Here is an 18,163-nt window from a genome sequence, read left to right as displayed (position 1 = left end):
GAACCCGAGCTAACTAACCCGATAAGTCATACAAAAGCTATAAAGCACAAACAAAGCATTAAATGGGGGAACGAGGCTATAATGCTCAAAACGACCGGTCGGGTCTTTACATTAAGTTTCCTCCAAAGACCTACGGTTTGAACTATATAATATGTGAAATTCAAGCTCCAACGAAAGTATCAAATAAGAACATTTCATATCGTTCATTCGAGTCAGAGTATTCTACTTTTAGGTTATTCTTATAAATATATTCTAATATGAAGATTATAAAAATCTTTCTTTACCTATACAAAGATATAGAAAAGAAGGAACTCAAATGATACTAATTGATGTAATAAAAGTATGGTCAAAGATATGTTTCTTTTTTGTCATGCATAGAGGAATCTGTAAAAAGGTAAACATATTTGCCAAATATCTACTAACATACAATTATAGGGGACGATACATCAGACCTCAAAACAATTATAGGGGACCATATCTTGCGTGCGAAGAATCGATAAAGTTCTACACAAGTGTACAACATGTGGACAATATAAGGAACAGAAGCTCCTAGAATATGTCACCTTCTGCTTCCATTTCCTTCCAGAAGCTTCTATGTTTACACTATATAATCATCACATCTTCCCTTAGCATTCTCTGCAAAACCAATTAATCTGGTTATTTACACAAGTTTCATATTTTCTAACCAATTTTTTTTTTCATTCTTTTTTTTTTCATGTAGAAAGATCTGAACTGGTTCACTTAGGTGATCTTAATCATCCCTAATTCTAACATGTTCCTTTCAAAGTGCTCTCTACTTAGTGCTTTTATAAAGATGTCAGCAATCTGTTTATCAGTAGCACAAACCTCTATAGTGATCAATCCCTTCTCAAAATTGTCCCTTAAAAAGTGATGTCTAACATCTATGTGCTTTGTTCTTTTATGATGAACGGGGTTCTTTTTCATACTAATAGCACTAGTGTTATCACAAAAGATAGGGATACATCCAACATCGATTCCAAAATCCATCAATTGTTGTTTAATCCATAATAGTTGAGCACAACATGAGGGAGCAACAACATACTCAGCTTCAGCAGTAGATAAGGCCACTGAATTTTGCTTTTTGATGGCCCAAGACACAAGACATGAGCCAAGAAAGTGTGCCATACCTGAGGTGCTCTTTCTACCCACAAGAAAACTTACATAATTAGTATCAACATATCCCACAAGATTGAAATTACTACCTTTTGGATACCAAAGACAAAGATCAGTGGTGCCTTTCAGATATCTCAAAATTCTCTTGACAACCATCAAGTGAGACTCCTTTGGATTTGTCTGAAATCTTGCACAAAGGCCTACACTGAAAACAATGTCAGGTCTACTAGTAGTGAGATACAACAATGAGCCAATCATCCCCCTATACAACTTCTGATCAAAAGATGAACCAGGTTCATCTGTATCCAACTTTGTAGCTGTTGGAATAGGAGTGTTGATTTCTTTGGAATTTTCCATTTTAAACCTTTTAAGCAACTCTTTTACATACTTCTGCTGATGGATCATAGTTCTATTTGAATTTTATTTAATTTGTAAGCCTAAAAAGAAATTAAGTTTACCCATCATGCTCATTTCAAATTCACTCCCCATTAGTTTAGCAAAATCTTTACTTAACTTATCAGTAGTTGCTCCAAAACCTCGTTCATAGAATCACAAGTCGGCGATGCACAGCTGATACCAAGCTTTCATGTGCGCATACGAATGCGTGGAAGGAATTCAAAGAGTTATGTCTCAAGCTGAATCAATTTCTCACAATAAGAAAAGAAAGATGGGAAGTATATATCCTAAATGCTATGTAGCCTCTCGAAAATAAGCATGGACGTCATCACACCGATCCGCAAGACTTTACTAGACACTTGCTCATGACTTGTAGAACCTATGAACCTGGAGCTCTGATACCACCTTGTCACGACCCAAAATTCATCTAGTCATGATGGCACCTAACCCAACCTGCTAGGTAAGCCAATTAACCAATAACCAATTCTAATAACAATTATTAAAGCAATTTAAGTAAAAAAAAATCTTAATCTTATACATTCCCCAAGAACTGGTAGTACAAATCATGAGCTTCTAAGAATAGAGTATACAAAGCTGGTATGAAGTAAATACATCATCTGTTTGAAAAGTATATAAACAGAGTTTTATGAATCTACGGCTACCATGAACAAGAGGCATCTACAACCGGAACGCAGGTACACCTTCGGATCCAGCTCCAAACGATCAAAGCAACATCAGTAGCCAAAATCTACACGCAAGGTGCAGAAGTATAGTATGAGTATAACCGATCCCATGTTCTCAATAAGTAACAAACCTAACCTTAGGTTGAAAGTAGTGACGAGCTTGTACCAAGGTCAAAGTCCAACTCCCATCCAACAATAGTTCATAACAATATAAAACAAGTAAAGCACGAAGTAACTCAGAGATAAAATGCTCAATAAAATCATCATTTTTGAAAATAGTTCTGCCTTTCAAGTACATCAGTGAAAACTCAAATCGTTTACCGAAATTGCCAAAAATATGAGTAAGTTTGAAAACAGTAATTTTCCCAGAAATCCTTTCAATAATAATTAAGATGTCTCATTTTCTTTCGAGATAGCCAGCGTAAAACAAATGCATCACTATGCCCATATATCAACATGTGTAAGAAGTCATGAATGACGTGATACCGTACAACATGAGAAAAATACATCTCTATACTTGTATATCATGTGTTCATGTCAATGCAATGTGTCTGAGAAATGAACTCATGTATTCATACTCTCAGAGTACTAAATCTCACTTTCTCACACATTCCACTCATCATGCCCAATCACTCGGTACTGTATATGGCCAATCCGGCCTAGGAAAGATCCATCCTGGAATATACACATCAGCTGATCATCAGTTAATCAGTACCGAGTAGGGCCAATCCAGCCCGTGGAGAAGATCCATCTCCAGGTATATAATGCTTCGGACAAGATCCATGTCAAGGGAAGTTCCATCTCTCAATAATAACAACCACGCTCACTGGGGTTGTACAGACACCGGAGGGGCTCCTTCAGCCCAAACGCTATAAATTGCACGGACAACTCACGTGTTGTAAAAACAACTCACGTGCTATATAAAGCCTATAAGGCCTGCTGCAGACAGGATGCCCCGATCCACATAATAATATCCTCACAGTCAGGCTCTCGGCCACCCTCGGTCATCAATCTCTCCAGTATCTCTCTCATGGGCTCACAATGTCATGAAAATAACCCAAAAATGATGATATGATGTACCAATAAATAACAATAGAGACTGAGATATGATATGCAATGAAATAAATATGACTAAGTATAAAATTTCAATCTAAAACAAATAATTCACAGTAATATGACCTCTGTGGATCCCAATAATACTAGCACATAGCCTCAACATGATTTTTAATATGATTCTCAACTAAATTTCTTCAACATATAAAACTGCATAGAAAATGCCAAGATTATTTGACTACAAAATTCCACGAAAATAATTACGCCACTATTTTTATGGTGCACACCCACACGCCCCTCACCTAGCATGTACGTCAACTCCAAATAATTCACATAATACGCATATTCAGGGTTCATACCCTCAGCTGCAAGATTAAAAAAGTTACTTACCTCGAACAAGACGAATCCAATGTCGGGCAAACTAAACAATGCTTCAAAAATTTCAGTATACGCGTATCAACTTCCAAACAGCTCGAATCTAGTCACTATTAATTTGATTCAGTCCACACAATTATAGGAATTAATTCCATATCAAAATACTAATATTTTTTACAAAAAGCAGAAATTGCACCCCAAATATTACCCGTGGGACCCACGTCTCGAAACCCGACAAAAGTTCCAAAATCCAAAATTACATTCAACCACGAGTCTAACCATACTAATTTTACTTAATTCTGACATCAACTCGACCCTCAAATCTTCAAATTAAACCAAGAGGGTTTTCTAATCTTTCCAACTTAATTTACACATTAAATATTCAAAACAACTATGGATTCGGGTAATTTGACTAATAATGAGTTAAGAACGCTTACCCCTTTATTTTTCTTGAAAATCTCCCAAACATCGCCTCTTCCCGAGCTCCAATCCGTCAAAAATAGAAAATGGGATAAAGTCCCATTTTAAGAAATTAAACTCACTGCCGAGCCTTTTCTTCTTCACGAACGCGGTGAGTGCCTCGCATTCGCGAAGCACAAAATTGATCCCATCCAAATTCCTCCTTCGCGAACGCGACATCCCCCTCGCGTTCGCGAAGCACAAAGTGCCTCTGCCTCGATGCCTTCTACTCGAACACGTACAACAATTGCCTGGGGTCCTCAGTTGTTTCCTCTCTTCTTCGCGAACGCGTAACACCTCTCGCGTTCGCGATGCACACCCTGTCCACCCTTCGCGAATGCGTCCTTCTCTTCGCGAATGCGAAGAGAAAATATTGCCAGCCTCTCAGTTCTTCTTCGCGAATGCGAGGCTCCACTCGCTAACGCGATGAAGGAAACCAGATGGTGCATCAGAAAAATTCTATCAAAGTTTCAAGTCCAAAATCCAACCCGTTAACCATCCGAAATTTATCCGAGGCCCCCGGGACCTCACCCAAACATACCGTCAAGTCCCATAACAACATATGAACTTAGTCGAACCCTCAAATCACCTCAAATAACGCTAAAACCACGAATCATACTCCAAATTCAAGTATAATGAACTTTAAAATTTTAAGTTTTCACAAACGACGCCGGAACCTATCAAATCAAGTCCGATTGGCCTCAAATTTTGCACACAAGTCATAAATGACATAACGAACCTATTAAAATTTTCAGAATCGAATTTTGACCCTGATATCAAAATGTCAATCCCCCAGTCAAACTTCCCAAAAATTCGACTTTCGCCATTTCAAACCCAATTCCACTACGGACCTCCAAATAATTTTCCACACATGCTCCTAAATTCAAAATCACCATACGGAGCTACTGAAATTATCAGAATTTGAATCCGAGATCGTTTACACATAGATCAATATCCGGTCGACTTTTCCAACTTAAACTTTCTATTTAAGAGACTAAGTGTCTCATTTCACTCTGAATTCTCTCCGGACCCGAACTAACTAACCCGATAAGTCATACAACAGCTATAAAGCACAATCGGAGCAGTAAATAAAAAAACGGGGCTGTAATGCTCAAAACGACCGACCGGATCGTTACATTAAGTTTCCTCCAAAGACCTACGGTTTGAACTATATAATATGTGAAATTTAAGCTCCAACGAAAGTATCAAATAAGAACCTTTCATATCGTTCATTGGAGTCAGAGTATTCTACTTTTAGGTTATTCTTATAAATATATTCTAATATGAAGATTATAAAAATCTTTTTTTACCTATACAAAGATATTGAAAAGAAGGAACTCAAATGATACTAATTGACGTAATAAAAGTATGGTCAATGATATGTTTTGTCATGCATAGAGGAATCTGTAAAAAGGTGGAAACATATTTGCCAAATATCTACTAACATACAATTATAGGGGACCACACCTTAGACCACCAAAAGAAAAGAAGAAAAATGGGGGACCATATCTTACGTGGGAAGAATCGATAAAGTTCTAGACAAGTGTAGAACCATTCCTTCCAGAAGCTTCTATGTTTACACTATATAATTATCACATCTTCCCTTAGCATTCTCTGCAATCCAAAGCGAAAAAAACCAACTCAAATACACCAAAACCAAAATCTCATAATATCTCAAAATTGAAACACACTCAGTTAATCAAAGAGGAGGAAGATGGATTTCAGGCTAATGGGTATCGACACACCACTTCTCCACACTCTCCAGCACTTCATGGACGCCGCCGGTGAAGATTCCGACAAGTCCATTAACGCCCCGTCAAGGAACTATGTACGTGACGCTAAGGCAATGGCTGCAACACCAGCCGACGTGAAAGAGTACCAAAATTCCTATGTGTTCATCGTGGACATGCCGGGGTTGAAATCTGGAGATATTAAAGTGCAGGTGGAAGATGACAATGTGCTGCTGATCAGTGGAGAAAGGAAGAGGGAAGAAGAGAAAGAAGGGGCTAAGTATATTAGAATGGAGAGAAGGATTGGGAAATTCATGAGGAAATTTACGTTGCAGGAGAATGCGAATACTGATGCAATTTCTGCTGTTTGTCAAGATGGGGTTTTGACTGTGATTGTTCAGAAGTTGCCTCCACCTGAGCCTAAGAAACCCAAAACTATCGAGGTTAAAATTGCATGAGATATTGGACTAGTTATTAATTACTCTGTTTTGTGGACACGGGAATTGGAAGTGCTCTGTTTTGATGATTGATAGTATGACTCAGTAATAAAAATGGTATAGATCTAGGAGTGGTTATCTCTTCCTCTGTTTTCTTTATATTTTCTAGATGCTTTATGGAGTATGAAGGAACAAAATGTTTGGGTATGCTATCTCTTGTATACTGCAAGTGCTTCTACTAATATCCAGTATTGTTTCATCGATTGCTATCAATATTTTCAATATATAGCGTGCGTGCAATTTCTTTTTATCTGAACAAGGATCAAATAATCTTCTTTTCCTTTATGATGACAGTTGGAGAAATTTGTATAACAAGGTTTTGAAAGTAAATTGATTTAAGAAACTCAGGCCTTTGTTGAGCATTAGCGACAAAGCATCTTCAAGATTCTACAAAATCAATTGCAATCTGAAACAGTAACATCTGGAATTATAGCGAGGGTACACGCTATGAATATTATCGAGTTTAACAATATATATAGAACAACCTAGGGGATTTTGATGTGTCTTTTTGGAAAGGAAAAAGAAGAAGAAATATGAAGCGGAACTAATAAACGATTACCGAGAGGAGCGAGGTGGGGGTTAAGTATTGAAGAATAAACCTTATTGAGTCCGTAAAGTGATAGTGACCAAATCAGTCGACGTTTTCGTGGTGTTGGTTCTCATCGTTCAACCACCTAACTAATAACTTTCTTGACCACGATTTATTCTTTTTTCTTTTCTTTTTTAGATATTTCACTGCAAAGTAGAAATTATTTTTCTTAGGTAGTCAAAAATTTAATTTAATAAATAAGAAAATCAAAGTGGCTGCAGCTGAAGCAAGAGTTATTTAATGCCATAAATAAACTCACAACACTTAGAGAAATCAATGGAGTGGCGAATTTACATCTCTTTAATATTTAATTAACTAATTAATGTTATTTGGAACTTGTATAATTCACACTCTTTAGTTTCTTTCTTTTAATTTGACGTGTTGACTTATGAATTAACAGGAAGAGTCTTTAATACTTTCACTATCATCATAAATTAGAAATGATCAAGATATGAATAGCACATATCAAATATAAAAATATAAAAAATAAGAAAATATCATTTGAGATGATTCCTTAATTAGTAGGTATTGCTCTTAGTTCACTAAATTACGTTATGTTCTAGTCACATAATTAAATTTATGTCTTATGTCACTTAAGGGTAATGTATTTTAGGCCTATTTGAGATTTTGTATGCTTATTAAAAAGAACTATCATATTTTATTATTGTTTTTAGTGTTGTATAATATGGCCTACATACGAATAAAATTGGAGCGGGGATCTCATGTAGTCGATCTCAACTTCTTTGAGGCCTCCTTTGTAAACTAAGATCCGTTTCTTCATAGATTCTTGTCCTTTTTTCAAAAAAAATTTCAAAATGTGTTTGTCAATGAAAATTTGTAAGTGTTTGGAGATTTTTCGAAAATGAATTTTTCAAAATATTTAAAAAAAAATTCCTCACCTACAAAATTATAATATTTTTTCAAGTAATATGCATGTCCAAACATTATTTCAAATTTCAAATAGTATTTTTCAATTTAACTTCAGCTTTTTTGACAAAAATCGCAATTTTTATGACTAAATGCGGACTAAGTTACTCCAAACGAGAGTCAAAATTTTCTGTTATGTCGATCGAGACAGAGGACTTTGCCCTCAAGAAGCCAGCCACGACAGTGGAAAAGAGGGAATTTAAGTGATAATTAATGTTGTAAATAGAAGTACTATTTTTTTGTTTGTTTTTGAATATGGAATAAAACTGAGATGCTCCCACAAAGCTGCATTGCATAACTAGAGCCCAAAATTGAGAATAATACAATGGGTCACACAATTGGGCGTGCCAAAAAGCTAGGTGTACTACAAAGGGAAAATAAAATATTTGAATTTCCTCCTTGGCAAAGGGACATTGTCCATATTGGAAGAAGAAAAGGTTTTTGATGGATATATATACAATTGCTCTTCTTCTAGCTCTTAAAGAGTTAAAGAAGAAGGCAAGCCTCGCGTTGTCGTCGTCGTCGCTCGCTTGGCTTTGGATTTGGATTTGGTTTTGGATTTGGTCAAAGATTGATTGATTGATTAATCTTTTTGAACAAAATTTCTTTCAATTATTTAATTAAATAATTAAATTAATTAACGAAAATTCAATAAGAAATAACCCATGACCCATTAATCAAGGTTTTGTGGTTCCTGGTAAAGAAAAGGAAGTGTGCAAACTTGTTAAGTCGCTTTATGGACTTAAACAAGCATCCAAACAATGGCATGCCAAATTTGACCAAACAATATTGGCAAGTGGGTTTAAAATCAACGAGTGTGACAAATGTGTTTACATTAAAAACACTCCAGGACATGAAGTCATTGTTTGTTTATATGTTGATGACATGTTGATAATGAGCAAAAACGTGGCAGATATAAATGCTACTAAGCGCATGTTGGCTAGCAAATTCGATATGAAAGACTAAGGAGTTGCTGATGTGATCTTAGGAAACAAAATTCACAAGACTCCACAAGGTCATTATCACAGTCTCACTACATTGAAAAGGTACTTGACAAGTTCAAGTATTTGAATTCCAAAATTACCAAGACTCCAATTGACATGGGTTATGCACTTCAAAAGAATGAAGGTGAAAGTGACTCACAACAAGAGTATTGGGAAGTTTGGTGTATATCATGAATTGTACGCGACCATATATAGCATGTGTTATTAGTAAACTGAGTCGGTTTACAAGTAATCCCAATCAAATACATTGGATGGCAATGAAACGAGTTTTGGGGTATTTCAAACATACCCAAAATTACGCTTTGCACTATAACAAACATCCCTTCGTGATCGAGGGATATAGTGATGCAAATTGGATCACTGGATTATCTGAAGTTAAATCCACAAGTGGATATATTTTCACAATTTGGGGTGGAGCAGTGTCTTGGAAATCATCCAAACAAACGTGCATCGCATGTTCTACAATGGAATCTGGATTCATAGCTTTAGATAAGGCCAGTGAAGAAGATGAATGGCTCCGGAATTCTTGGAAAATATTTCATTTTGGCCCAAACCTTTGGCACCTATTTGTATACATTGTGATAGTCAAGCGGCAATAGGCAGGGCAGGGAGCGTTATGTATAACGGAAAATCTCGTCATATACGACGGAGACATAATACCGTTAAATAACTACTCTCTAGTGGTGTTATCACTATTGACTACGTAAAGTCAAGAGAAAATGTGTCGGATCCCCTTTACAAAAGACCTATTTAGAGAGGCATTTGAAAGATCATCAAAGGGAATGGGATTAAGGCCTAGGACAAGTCATCATGGCGGTAACTCTACCTAGCAGACTGGAGATCCCAAGAGCTAAGTTCAAAGAGATCAAACAAAGTTATGAATGACGGTTCAACATTGTCAAATAACTCAACCCATTCTCGTGATGAAGACAATATTCAGAAATCGAGATAAAGCATTAAGGCTTTTTGCTGAGTCAATAAAGCTTAAAGCTTTTTAATGATTTGCTAAGTCTGGCAGGATATGACCAGATAGTGTGTCTATGGGATTACACGTTTAGAAATCAGTTATGTGAGTGTGAAGTGTAAGTCGCTTCAAAGGGAATGAAAGTAAAGGTCCATTCTCTAAGCACTCATAAAACCAGGTGGTGTTCATGGCTGAAACGAACACAACCGTGAACCATAGATGGTTCAGGGTTAATTGTGTGACTTATGTTGTCTAGGTATACAACAAAGCTCGATGGTTCAAAGATATCAAATCTACCGATTGACCGAGTATGTTTCAGATACCCCAAAACTCATTTTATTGCCATCCAATGTATTTGATTGGGATTACTTGTAAACTGACTCAGTTTACTAATAGCACATGTTATATATGGTCGCGTACAATTCATGATATACGTCAAACTTCCTAATACTCTTGCATAGTCCAGTTGTGAGTCACTTTCACCTTCATTCTTTTGAAGTGCATAACTCACGTCAATTGGAGTCTTGGCAATTTTGAAATCCAAATACTTGAACTTGTCAAGTACCTTTTCAATGTAGTGAGACTGTGATAATGCTAGACCTTGTGGAGTTTTGTGAATTTTGATTCCTAAGATCACATCAGCAACTCTTAAGTCTTTCACGTCGAATTTGCTAGCCAACGTGCGCTTAGTAGCATTTATATCTGCCATGCTTTTGCTCATTATCAACATGCCATCAACATATAGACGAACAATGACTTCATGTCCTCGGGTATTTTTAATGTAAACACATTTATCACACTCGTTGATTTTAAATCCACTTGCCAACATTGTTTGGTCAAATTTGGCATGCCATTGTTTGGGTGCTTGTTTAAGTTCATAGAGCGACTTAACAAGTTTGCATACTTCCTTTTTTTTACCAGGAACTACAAAACCCTCAGGTTCAAAATGGAAAATTGAGGAAAAATAAAATATTTGAGTTTCCCTCATTGGCAAAGGGACATTGTCCCATATTTGAGGAAGAAAAGGCTTTTGATGGGTATATATACAATTGCTCTTCTTCTAGGCAAGCCTCGCGTCGTCGTCGCTCGCTCGGCTCGGCTTTGGCTTCGGCTTCGGCTTCGGCTACGGTTTCGGATTTGGATTTGGTCAAAGATTGATTGATTAATCTTTTTGGACAAAATTCCTTTTAATTATTTAATTAATTAATTAAATTAATTAACGAAAATTCAATCAGGGATAACCCATGACCCCGCAACCCGGTTCGGTTCGGTCCGGCCCGTTTTCTTTTTCGAATTATTTTAAATCTGTTTTTCTGTTTTTCCGGCAATATTTCAACCGAAATATTCCCACCTGTTCCAACAGTTATGACTGTTTCTGAAAGGTTGCAAACCTTTTCAGAAACAGTGCCAAAGGGTCTATAAATATGCCTTGAATCCTAGGATCTTTACTTACTAAATTTTCTGATTATCTTCTTCTTCTTCTGCACAATATTTTCCAGTGTGTTTTGCGACCATTGAGTGATTCGAAGTTCACCGGAGTTTTTGGTACCAATACGCTAGTGAGTTAAATCGTTCTATCTTGGGAGGATAATATTCCAACACCTCGGGTACTTAAGTGAAATAATTTCCTTAAGGATACATTGTGCATTCAGTGGGCTCGATTTATTCCAATATTATTTTTCGAAAATTTATTTCGTGCAATTGAGTCTACTAACTTTCTATTTTTGTTTCTATTTCATAAAGTTTAATGGTTTTTATTGTTTACATATTGAATAAGAGGGACCACATCTTAGACCAAAAAAAGAAAAAATGGGGGACTGTAATCTAACAATCAACAAGGTTCTAGACAAGTGTAGAACATGTACAACGTGAAGAAGAAAAGCTCCTAGAAGCATCCAACCTTGTGCTTCTATTTCCTTCCAGAAGCTTCTACCTTTCCTCTATATAATCACCTCAACTTCCCTCAACATTCTCTGCAATCGAAAGCGAAAACCCAATTCAAATACAGCAAATCAAAATCCCACATCCAAAAGTATCTCAAAATTGAAACCAATTCAACCAAGAAGAGGAAGATGGATTTCAGGCTAATGGGTATCGACACACCGCTCTTCCACACTCTCCAGCACCTCATGGACGCCGCCGCTGATGATTCCGACAAGTCTGTGAATGCCCCATCAAGGAATTACGTACGTGACGCTAAGGCCATGGCTGCAACCCCAGCCGACGTGAAAGAGTACCCCAACTCTTATGAGTTCGTAGTGGACATGCCGGGGTTGAAATCTGGAGATATCAAAGTGCAGGTGGAAGATGACAATGTGCTGCTGATAAGCGGAGAAAGGAAGAGAGAAGAAGAGAAAGAAGGGGCAAAGTATATCAGAATGGAGAGAAGGATTGGCAAATTCATGAGGAAGTTTACGCTACCGGAGAATGCAAATACTGATGCAATTTCTGCTGTTTGTCAAGATGGGGTTTTGACTGTGACTGTTCAGAAGTTGCCTCCACCTGAGCCTAAGAAACCCAAGACTATCGAGGTTAAAATTGCATGAGATATTGGAGTTGTTATTAATTACTCTGTTTTCTGGACTTGGGAATGGAAGTTCTCTGTTTTGATGTTTGATGGTATGGTGTAATAACGATGTTGGAGATCTAGGAGCAGCGATCTTTTGCTTTTCTGTCTTTAAGTTTTCTACTACTATGTTTTATGAGTATGATGAATGGAAAATGTGTCAGTATGCTATATCTTGTGTTTAATGCAAGTGAAATGCTATTTTCTGTCTCTTTTTTTTTTGTTGTTGTACAACGGGAAATATATATTCATATAAAACTAGGGTACATTCTTTGTTACGTCACCAAAGATATATTGCCCAATGTGGCAAGCTTACAGCAAATTAAACAAAATAAACAAATGTTCTTGATTTTTTAACAAAATAAACATAGCTAGCTCTATCTGTTTTTTTGATTATTTATGAGATAAGGAGGCGGTTTTGCTAATAGTAGATCTTCTTTGGGAAGATTGAGAGCTTCCTTTTTTAGCTTATGGGCTGCTTTGTTTCCTTCTCTGAAGTTATGCTAGATTGATGGTTGATTCAGCTGGAGCATTAATCACCTGCAAATGCAAATAATCACGTCATGAGATTCGCATCCATGTTTTAAAGCGTAATTACCTCCGTTGCATCTGACAAGTGGTGTAAATCCCTTGTCTTTCGTTTTGTTGAGACTTTCCTTGAGAGCTTGTAGTTCAGCTTGGAGGGAAGATGAAGCTAGGCAGTGATCAGGAAGGGGTGTCAAATGACACCCCTTTGCGAAAAAAATACATTATGTACGTAGGTAAAAAAATAAATTTATATGTATGTATGCTATGTATTGACTCCTCTTAATTTTCTCATATATTTACTTTTATATATTTTGACACCCCTTAATAAAACTTCTGGCTCCGTCACTGCAGTGATGTTGACCATTATTGTTCCTGAATACTCCTCCTAACCCACCTAAGTATTTCTTTTCCCGAAGGCACCATCTATATTAAGCTTGTAAAAGCCTTTGTGGGGTTGTGCCATGCAACGTTGACTGTATGGGTTTGAACAGTAATTAATTCTTTTTGTGTTAGTTGCTTGTACTTGACTGCTAAAGCAATTGAGTTCCTTAGGTTAAAATTGAAGGAGGTGTTATCATGGTTATTCTTGTTACAATTGAGCCAAATGTTCCATAGAGTGAAAGGGTATAATTCCTCCTATGATAGGTATGGGGAGAAACTGGGTGCAATTAGATCTTTAATATTAGTGAGCCAGTATGATGTATTTTGACGTGAAGGGGTATTATAGCCTATCATATCCCAGAATTGGAGAACTGCGTCACACTTAATAAAAATGTGGTCAATAGATTCATTTTCTTTTTTACAAACTGGACATTTGGGGTCAATATTAATACCAATATAGTGGAGGTAGGATTGACAAGGAAGTTTATTATGAAGACATTTTCATAGAAAACTTTATCTTGTTGGGGCAGTAAAGTTCCCATATCCAGTTAAACTCAGTGATATTAGGGTCAGCCGGACTAATAAGTTTGTAGCAACTTTTCGACGTAAATTTGCCATCTCCCGTTAGAGACCAAATAAGGGTGTCTTTGATGCAATCCTTGGGGTGTATGGAGAGGATACTATTTCTTATATGTTGGTGTAAATTGAAGGAGATTTTCCCCAGATTCCACTTATTATTGACCCAAATATCGCTTATAGAGAGGCTACTGCACACTTTGTTGATTATGCCTTCAATAGTTAATCTAAGGGGTGGAGAATTGGGAATCCAATTTGAGTGCCAAATGTTCATAGTGGATTTAGTACTTGGGATCCATTTGATCCCTTTATTGCAATATCCCAACCTTTGACTATGTTTTTCCAGATGAAAGATGAGTTTTTAAAATTATTAGTCGAACCATGAATCGAGGAAAGGATCATGTCCCAAGGGTTTTGAGTGTTATTGATTAATCTCCATGTAAGGTTTTCCAAATTAACTAAATTTTTATCTTTAGCAACATGGATTTCCAGACCCCATTTCTTTTGTCCAAGAAATTATTTTCCAATTAATGAGGTGAATTTTCTTGGAAGTAGTTTCGAACCCCATATGAAGTTTCTTTGAATCTTGTCTATATTTTGAGGATTTTTGTGGGAAGGTAGTTGTATTGCATAATATGGTTAGGCATACTATTTAATGTGGAGGTGGTAAGTGTAGTTCTACTGGCCATATTGAGAAAATTTGATTTTCAAGAGGCTAATCTCTTAGTCATATTGTCCAGGATGAATTGATAATTAGATGGTTTTGGTTTGGTGTTAGTGATTTGGAAACCCATGTACTTTCCAAAGCTTTTGTTTATTTTAATGTTAAAAAGTTTGGCTAGGGGGGTGGAGGTAGTGGTAGAGCAGTTCTTTGATACAATGATTTTTATTTTGAGTAATTTATTTACTGCCCGGACAATGAGCAAAAGTTGTTGAGGCAGTTAAGAATTGTTATTGGGGACGTTTTTGTCAATTTTACACATTAAAGTGAGGTCGTTCGCATAGAAGATGTGGGACAAGAAGTATTGATTTTTCCCCATCCTAATTGGAGTCCAAGTTCTAATGTCAACATTATAGTTTATTTGGGTGGAGAGCATTTTCATATAGAGAATAAATATATAAGGTGACAAAGGGTCACCTTGTCTAATACCTCTGCTAGGACAAAAGAATTGACTTCTACTACCATTGACTAGGATGGAAATTTTATTAGTAGTGATACAGTTCATGATGAGTTTGGAGATCATTGGTGAAAATTTGAAGTGACTGAGTGTTCTGTAGATGAAAGACCATTCCAAACGGTCAAAAGCTTTCTCAAGATCTATTTTGAGGACCATATTGGCTTTTGATCCAATTTGTTTGTGCATTTTTAACATAAGTTCCTGAATGATTATAGCATTGTCACTAGCTCGTCTTCCCTTAATAAAACTAGATTGGTACGGGCTGATGATATTTGTTAGGTATGGTTTATTCTGTTAGAAATGATCTTTGTTACCACTTTATAAATGGTGTTACATAGGCCAATAGGTCAGATATTTTTAGGGTTGTTGGCATTTAAAAATTTTGGTATAAGACAAAGGTAGATATTATTGATACCCGTTGGGAGTGAACCTGATTCAAAAGCTTGTAGGAAAAGGTTTGTAATAGAGGTATTGATTATGTGGCAATATTTCTGAAAGAAAAATGGGTGAAGCCCATCTGGACCAGGTGATTTAAAGGGTTTAAAGGAGAAAATTGCATCTCTTATTTTGAAATGGGAGATAGGGTTATCAAGAGATGATAGGTCAATAATTTTGTGGCTATGAGGGGTCATATTTAATGGAATTCCAGTTTAAATTATCATAGTTAGAAGTAAAAGCATGTTGGAAATAGGAGTAGGTATGTTCCATTATTTTTGGAGGGCCGTCAATCCAATTTTCTTCCGAGTCTTTAAAAAAAATAATTTTATTCCTCCTTTTTTTGTTAGTGGCAGTTATATGGAAGAACTTGGTGTTAGAATCACCCTCATTAAGCCAGTGCACTCTAGATATAAGTTTCCAATAATCTTCTTCCATCTTAAGGCAGTTATTATAATCTTTCTTGAGGGAGGATTCAAGATGGTGTAAGAAGGCACTAGAGCCATAGGATTTTGAATTTTATATACCATTTAGTCTAGCCAGTAATTTATTTTTCTTCTTAAATATGTTACCAAAAGTTTCATTTTTCCAATTGGTTATCCGATCTTTAAAAATTATAGAAGCGTTAATAAAATTGATGTTATGCCAGCTATTTTTGACTATGGTACTAAATTCTGGGTGGCCACACCAATAATTTTCTAATCTAAAAGGTTTAAGGAGGGTATTATTTTGTTTAAGGATTAATTCAAGGAGCATGAGATTGTGGTCGGAAAGAGTTTTTGGTAGGTGAATTACTGAAGTTTTTGGGAAGAGGTTAACTCAAGTATCATTAGCAAAAATTTTGTCTAGTCTTTCCATAATTAGGTCCGTTCTATATTTCCTATGATTTGACCAGATGTATTTACATCCTTTAAAACCTAAATTTATTAAGTTACAATAGTTGATTTTAGTCCAAAGTTTGGCCGCACGTCTCCTGCTTATAGGGTTTCCTCTAAATTTTTCATTTGCTTTCATAACATCATTAAAATCTCCCCCCCTAAGGGCCTATATCCTTTATAGCTATCAAATATACTAGTAATGTTATTCCACATTAAATTTTTAGAAGTAATATTTGTATTAGCATATATAGAATAAAAATGCCAAGGGTGTCGTATAGGTGATACCTCAATCAGGACATGGATTTTATTGTTTCTCTTGACAAAGTTGTTGACATTCACCAAATTTGTATCCCATAGGACTGCCATACCACCAGACTGACCCTCAGCTAAGATCTCGATCATGTCCGTGAATCCAAAATCATTCATTAAATTGCCATGACTAACCATTCTAGTTTTCAGTAGGGTGACCATGCAAGGGTGGTGAGTTGCAATCATTTCCCGAAAGTTTCTTCTAAAGTCTTCATTGTTACCTTCCCTAATATTTCAAATTATAATAGTTTTAGCACGATTCATAGTTTGAGTTAGGGGTTGGTGATGACCATTCATTTGACTTCCCTAAGGGAATACTAGGTTCCTCCTTATGGATGGTACTAAGATTAATGCTTGTTTCCTTACAGTGGGATTCTAAGGTGGGCGAATGTCCATGGTACACTTAAAGAGTGAACATGGACAGGCTAGAATAAGCCTATTCTTCCGCATCTTCTCGAATAAAAACACCTTGACTTCGTCTAGGTTTGATGATTCTACCATTAATTTTTCTATTAAGTTGATGGGTTCTTCCATCCCTTCTTCTACTGGATCTCGTAGGTTCTGTGGCATTGTGCTTGTGATTCCTGGTGACCCATTGCTCTTAGGTTTTAGGGTTTAGAGTTGGATCCATGGCATCAATGCTGGATTGAGTGAAATCATCTCCTGGGGAGGGAAGACTGGTAGGTCTAGCCCCATATTTTGAGGTAGGTATGGGTTTTGATTGTAGTGAGGTGGAAGATTTCACTGGGCACGCATTGTTTGGATAACATTGTTGTTTATCCCTGGTACTAGTGGTTGCATTATGTTGTTTACCCAAATGTGATTTATATAATTGTTCATTGCTAGATGAAGACCTTTGGATACTAGTTATGCTAGGAATTATGGATTTTGGATTAGGATGATACTCTCCTGGCTATTGATATTGAGTTCTAGTGAGATAGCCCTCCCTATTAGACCCAGTTATATCCATGATGTTGGGTGGTGATCCTGGGTTAGGGGAGATTGAGCGTATATCAGAGGTATGTTTGTTAACTGAGGAGGGAAATGTGAAAGGTTGTCCATGGCTTGGGTACGTTGGTTTCTTAGTATTTGAATTAGCCTGAGTCTCCTCCGGTGGTTGAGAGGAATTCTTGGCATTGTGTTGAGGTAGAGGATGGTGAGTTAAGGGGTTGAGGGTGGAGGGAGTAGGAATGATTACCTCTATTTGAATGGCATCCGAAAGGTTTAGTGTGTTTGGATTAATAGTAGATTTTGCATGCAGCTGATTTGACACGTGGATCAAGGTGGGCGACATTTTTGTTTATTGGTTTGGTTTTGTTTAGCCATGTGTGTTTTTGCATGCATTGTTGTTTGGCTAGCTGATTGGAGGTTATCGTTAATATAGGGATTAGGATTGTCAATATCCCTATTTAATAGGTTGGCATCACTGTTTGATTGGGTTTGGTGGTTTAAGGTGTTAAGGACGTTAGTAATACGTGATTTGTCGTTTGGTGGATTTAGG

General features: G+C 36.6%; 2 protein-coding genes across 2 annotated transcripts; both read left to right on the top strand.

The window, feature by feature from the left end:
* The first annotated feature begins 5,708 nt into the window (after positions 1–5,708).
* LOC138896919 (17.3 kDa class II heat shock protein-like) lies at positions 5,709–6,479 on the top strand. Its single transcript, XM_070182561.1, has one exon. The coding sequence runs from the start codon at positions 5,815–5,817 to the stop codon at positions 6,286–6,288; it is 474 nt and encodes a 157-aa protein (XP_070038662.1). The 5' UTR covers positions 5,709–5,814; the 3' UTR covers positions 6,289–6,479.
* A 5,300-nt stretch (positions 6,480–11,779) lies between these two features.
* LOC104109436 (17.3 kDa class II heat shock protein) lies at positions 11,780–12,587 on the top strand. The gene has a single exon (XM_009618740.4). The coding sequence runs from the start codon at positions 11,884–11,886 to the stop codon at positions 12,355–12,357; it is 474 nt and encodes a 157-aa protein (XP_009617035.1). The 5' UTR covers positions 11,780–11,883; the 3' UTR covers positions 12,358–12,587.
* Positions 12,588–18,163: the final 5,576 nt, after the last annotated feature.

Source organism: Nicotiana tomentosiformis, chromosome 8 (genome assembly GCF_000390325.3).
Source record: "Nicotiana tomentosiformis chromosome 8, ASM39032v3, whole genome shotgun sequence".
NCBI classification, from domain to species: Eukaryota; Viridiplantae; Streptophyta; class Magnoliopsida; order Solanales; family Solanaceae; genus Nicotiana; species Nicotiana tomentosiformis.
Note: the sequence above shows the minus strand (reverse complement) of the source record. Positions and strands in the feature narration are given on the sequence as shown.